The 4,925-nt window shown below is 41.8% G+C and overlaps 1 protein-coding gene across 1 annotated transcript; it reads left to right on the forward strand.

Moving 5' to 3' along the window:
- Window positions 1-1,000: 1,000 nt before the first annotated feature.
- On the forward strand, window positions 1,001-2,037 carry LOC132045408 (uncharacterized). The gene is made up of 3 exons (XM_059435988.1): window positions 1,001-1,169; window positions 1,464-1,612; window positions 1,807-2,037. The coding sequence occupies exons 1-3, from the start codon at window positions 1,001-1,003 to the stop codon at window positions 2,035-2,037; spliced, it is 549 nt and encodes a 182-aa protein (XP_059291971.1).
- Window positions 2,038-4,925: the final 2,888 nt, after the last annotated feature.

The following is a 4,925-nucleotide window of genomic DNA, read 5'->3' on the forward strand; positions in this document are numbered from 1 at the left end:
TGAGGTCCGGTTACCATTATTTAAAGATTAGGGTAGAGGATATCGCTAAGACAGCTTTCAGGACCTGTTAATTATGAGTTCTTGGTTATGTCTTTTGAGCTGACCAATGCCCCGACAGGATTTATGGACCTGATGAACAGTGTTTTCAGATCATATTTTGATTCCTCTCGGAGTAGAAAGGAGCATGAGCAACATCTAAGGATTGTATTTGAGCTTTTGAAGGAAAAGAAGCTCTACGCTAAGTTTTTGAAGTGTGAGTTCTGCTTTGTTCTGTGGCATTTTTGGGACATGTGGTGTCCAAGAATAGTATTATGGTGGATCCTAAGAAGATCGAGGCAGTTCGTGATTGGGTTAGACCTATTTCCTTCACCGAGATTCGGAGTTTCATTGGCCTCACTAGTTATTATCGCCGTTTTGTGAAGGGCTTCTCATCTATTGCATCTCCTTTGACTAGGTTGACTCAGAAGAATGTGGTGTTCCAATGGTCGGATGAGTGTGAGGCTAGCTTTCAAAAGCTCAAGACTTTGTTGACTTCAACCTCAATCTTGAATTGACCCGTTGAGGGAGAGGATTTTACTATATATTATGATGCTTCTCAGATTGGACTTGGGTGTGTACTGATGAATAAAGGAAAGGTCATAGTATATGCTTCAAGGCAGTTGAGGGTGCACGAAAAGAACTATCCCACTCATGATTTGGAGTTGGCGACGATGGTCTTTGCTTTGAAGATTTAGAGACATTATCTTTATGGTGTGCATTATGAGGTGTTTACCGTTCACCGGAGTCTTCAACATATATTCAATCAGATAAATCTCAACTTGAGGCAATATAGTTGGTTGGAGTTGCTCAAGGACTTTGAAATGACCATTCTTTATTATTCGGGCAAGGCCAATGTAGTGGCAAATGCACTGAGTCGGAAGTCAATGGTATGGGCAGCCTAGCTTAGTTATAGGTTGGTGAGCGTCCGTTGGCTATAGACGTCCAGTCTTCGGCAAATAACATGGTAAGACTTGATATTTCGGAACCTGGCAAGGTTCTGGCTTGTGTGGAGGCACAATCTTCTTTATTGGAGCAGATTAGGAGCCGACAGTTCGATAATGCGAAGTTGTGTAAGATTCAGGACAAAGTGTTACAAGGAAAGACCAAGGAGAAGATTCTAGATGATGAGGGTGTTTTGAGGATCTAGGGTTGTGTATGTGTTCCCCAAGTGGGGGATTTGAGTAGATTGATCACGGAGAATGCTCATAGTTCGAGGTACTCTATTCATCCGGGGACTACAAAGATGTATCGAGATTTGAAACAACATTATTGCTGGTGTAGTATGAAGAGAGCCACAGGGTTTGTGTCTTAGTGTTCGAATTGCCAGCAAGTGAAGTACGAGCACCAAAAGCCTGGTGGGATCACTCAGATGATGCCTATTCCTGAGTGGAAGTAGGAATATATTGCTATGGACTTTGTGGTAGGGCTACCACGGCCTTTGGGAAAATTTAATGCCATTTGGGTTACTTTGGACCGTTTGACCAAATCTGCTCACTTCATACCGGTTCAGACTACTTACAATTTAGAGAAGCTGGCCAAGATCTACATCAAGGAGATAGTTTGTTTGCATGGGGTACCCATTTCTATCATATCGAATCAAGGGACTCGCCTTCACATCACACTTTTGCGCAGAAGTAGTTGGTTACCCGGGTTGAGCTCAGCACAACATTTCACCCTCAGACCGATGGTCAGTTTGAGCAGACTATTCAGGTCTTTGAGGACATGTTATCGTCTTGTGTGATTGATTTTGGTTGTCATTGGGATTAGTTCCTATCCTTAACGGAGTTTGCTTACAACAACAGTTACCATTTGAGCATTGAGATAGCCCCGTTTGAGGCTTTGTATGATATGAGGTGTCGTTCGTTTATTGGTTGGTTTGATGCATTTGAGGTTAGGCCTTGGGGTACAAATTTGCTACGAGATTCCTTGGATAAGGTCAAGTTGATTCAGGAGAGGCTCCTCACAGCTCAGAGTAGACCGAAGAGTTATACAGATTGAAATGTTCGTGATTTGGAGTTCATGGTGGGTGATCGAGTTCTGTTGAAGGTTTCACCCATGAAGGGTGTGATGAGGTTTGGAAAGAACGGCAAGTTGAGTCCGAGGTACATTGGACCTTTTGAGATTGTTCAGCGTATTGGTGAGGTAGCCTATGAGTTGGCTTTGCCACCTGGTCTATTGAGTCTTCACCCCATATTTTATGTTTCGATGCTCAAGAAGTGCCATTCAGATGGTTCTCATGTGATTCACTGGGATTCAGTGTTGGTTATCAGAATTTGACTTTTGAAGAAGAGCTGGTTGCTATTCTACACAGGCAGATTCAAAAGTTGAGGTCCAAAGAGATAGCTTCAGTGAAGGTTCAATGGAGGCATCGTCCGGCCGAGGAGGGTACTTGGAAGACTGAGTCGAACATGTGGAGTAGATACCCTTAGCTCTTCATTGATTCAGGTACTTTCCCTTACTCTTTATATTCGAGGACGAACGTGTGTTTAAGTGGTAGATGATGTAATGACTCGTTTTGGTAATTTTACCTATTTTGCCAAAAATGATCCTTCCCTTAGCCTTAGTTTGGTGTTTTTGATGTGCGGGGATGGGTGGCTCGATTATCGAGGCAATCGGTAAGGAAAATCCTAGTTTTGGGTTCTTAAGCTTAGTTTTGGGAAATGATTTGACTAATAGTTGACTTTTGGGTAAACGCGTCCATAATCAAATTCTGATAGTTCCATTAGGTCAGGAATGTGATTTTTGACTTAGTAGGATAGTTGGTTCGGTTCTCGAGGTGGTTAGCTGTGGTTTGGGTCATTGGTTTGAAAGTTAGGATTTTGATGTTTTGGGGTTGGCCATAGTCAACCCCGGGTCAATATGACCTCTTTTGAGAATTTTGAGTGCTCGAGCAAGCTCGTAGCGTGTTTCATGATTGTAGTGCATATTTTGTTTGTGTCCGTGGAGTTCCGAGTGAGTTTGGGGTGTCAAAACCTAGTCCGGGGAACACCAAAAATCCGGTGTTCAGTTGCTGGTTTCCTTCTTCGCGGTCAGGAAGAAGGGGCCGTGATCGCGAGCCACGTAGGATAGGTAGTCGCGATCTCATGGAGTTGTGTTGTGCGCTTTCCATGGTGGCTTCGTGTAATGACCTATTAGGTTGTTTTGGTAATTTTACCTATTTTTCTCTAAACGACCCTTCCCTTAGCCTTAGTTTGGTACTTTTGATATGCGGGGATCGGTGGATCGGTTATTGAGGCTATCGGTAAGGAAAAATCCTAAGTTTGGGTTCTTAAATTTGGTTTTTGGAAAAAATTTGACCAATAATTGACTTTTGGGTAAAAGTGTCCGGAATCAAATTCTGATCGTACAAGGACTCTAAAACATAAACTGTCTAAGGAAATAACAACTATCTGAAATAACCTAAGTAATGTATGGAATGAAAGTAGACATCAATAAGAGAAGATTTTCAGGCGGCCTGGCATGAATAGGAGCTCACCCTCAGGAAATGGGCCTCACGATAAATATGAGGTCTGGTAGATGTCTCTGGATTACAATCTGCACTCAAAAGAATGCAGCAAGGTACAGTACAAACACTATGTACCGGTAGATATCATAGGCCGACTAAGTTTAGTATCATGTATAAAATCATAAAATCAATAGAATAGACAGATAGGTACAACAACACATAACCATATGAAATTATCAACAAGAATCATCCAACACCGAAATAAGATAAGCCCACACAACAGCAATCAATAAAAGAACCTCAACCCATGTTATCACCAACACAACCGTAACTCACGCATTATCTCGGATCTGTCACATATCCGTACACACATGCTAAATGGTATTGTTTGCCCAAATAGCCATGACCTACAGGGGACCCATAGTGTCCATGTACCACTCACTCCGGAACTGACCTCGGATCACTAGCCCATAACTAGGCCGCATCCTCACCCCCTGTCAAATGTGCCTTTTTGTAGTTATATGTTCTTTCTCATCTCAATGTATTTTCGTTCCAACAATCAATAAGGAATGTGAACAATCAACGAATCAATATCAAGGAACATAAGTCACCATGCCACAAGTCATATCAAGACTCACAAATCAATTCATCAATAGCATGAATAAGGAATTACTCCAAGTCAGCAAGAAGAGTATTAATTAACTTCTTCTTTATCACATCATAATAGTTCATCACATAATCAATCAGTCAATATCAAACTTAGGAATTTCCAACCACACTTTATGTCCGGAGACCTAATCATGCTTTCTCCGATCAATTTCATAACATATACAATCAACTAATTCATGGGTTTCTAATCAATTCAACCCTTTTACAACTAGTTTTTATGCTAAAGTTACCATCTTTATGAAACCTTAAGTCTCAATACATCATTCTCATCCATTAGAGATTGAATTCCCACCCTAGGAAGTGATAATCTGTAGCTTAGATGAATAAACAACAAGAAAATCACTAACCGATTCATTATTCAAGGGTTTCTTAAGTTCTAGGGCTTTAGTCTTTTTATTCACCATTAGAGAATCTTAAACTAATCATGGAACTTAAGATGATGATCGAATGAACAAAGTAAAGGGTTGAGACTTACCTTTCAAGAGTATTTTAGCTCTAGCCTTAGAAAATCGCCACAAGTGTTCTTGGGAACTGTTTTGGAGTTATGGGGGGGAATGATTTCGGAATAAAGAATATAAAACGTTGATTTTGCCTCCCGTCGACCGCTGCAGCAGTCGACGTCTCGTTGATGCGGTCTCGCTATAGCGAGAATCGACCCGCTATAGCGGACCTCATTAAGTCCCGACACCCGTGGCGGCAAGCCTCGCCCCGCTACGGCGGACTCACTACAGCGGTACTACCACTGCTGCAGCAGTCTATGTTGAGCAGTAGC

Source organism: Lycium ferocissimum, unplaced genomic scaffold (assembly GCF_029784015.1).
Source record: "Lycium ferocissimum isolate CSIRO_LF1 unplaced genomic scaffold, AGI_CSIRO_Lferr_CH_V1 ctg6575, whole genome shotgun sequence".
NCBI lineage: Eukaryota > Viridiplantae > Streptophyta > Magnoliopsida > Solanales > Solanaceae > Lycium > Lycium ferocissimum.

Coding starts and splice junctions, on each gene's coding strand:
- LOC132045408 (XM_059435988.1), top strand. CDS start 1,001: ATGGTAAGACTTGATATTTCGGAACCTGGCAAGGTTCTGGCTTGTGTG. Junction 1,170..1,463: donor GAAGATTCTAGATGATGAGG/GTGTTTTGAGGA, acceptor ACTTTGTGGTAG/GGCTACCACGGCCTTTGGGA. Junction 1,613..1,806: donor AGATAGTTTGTTTGCATGGG/GTACCCATTTCT, acceptor CATTGGGATTAG/TTCCTATCCTTAACGGAGTT.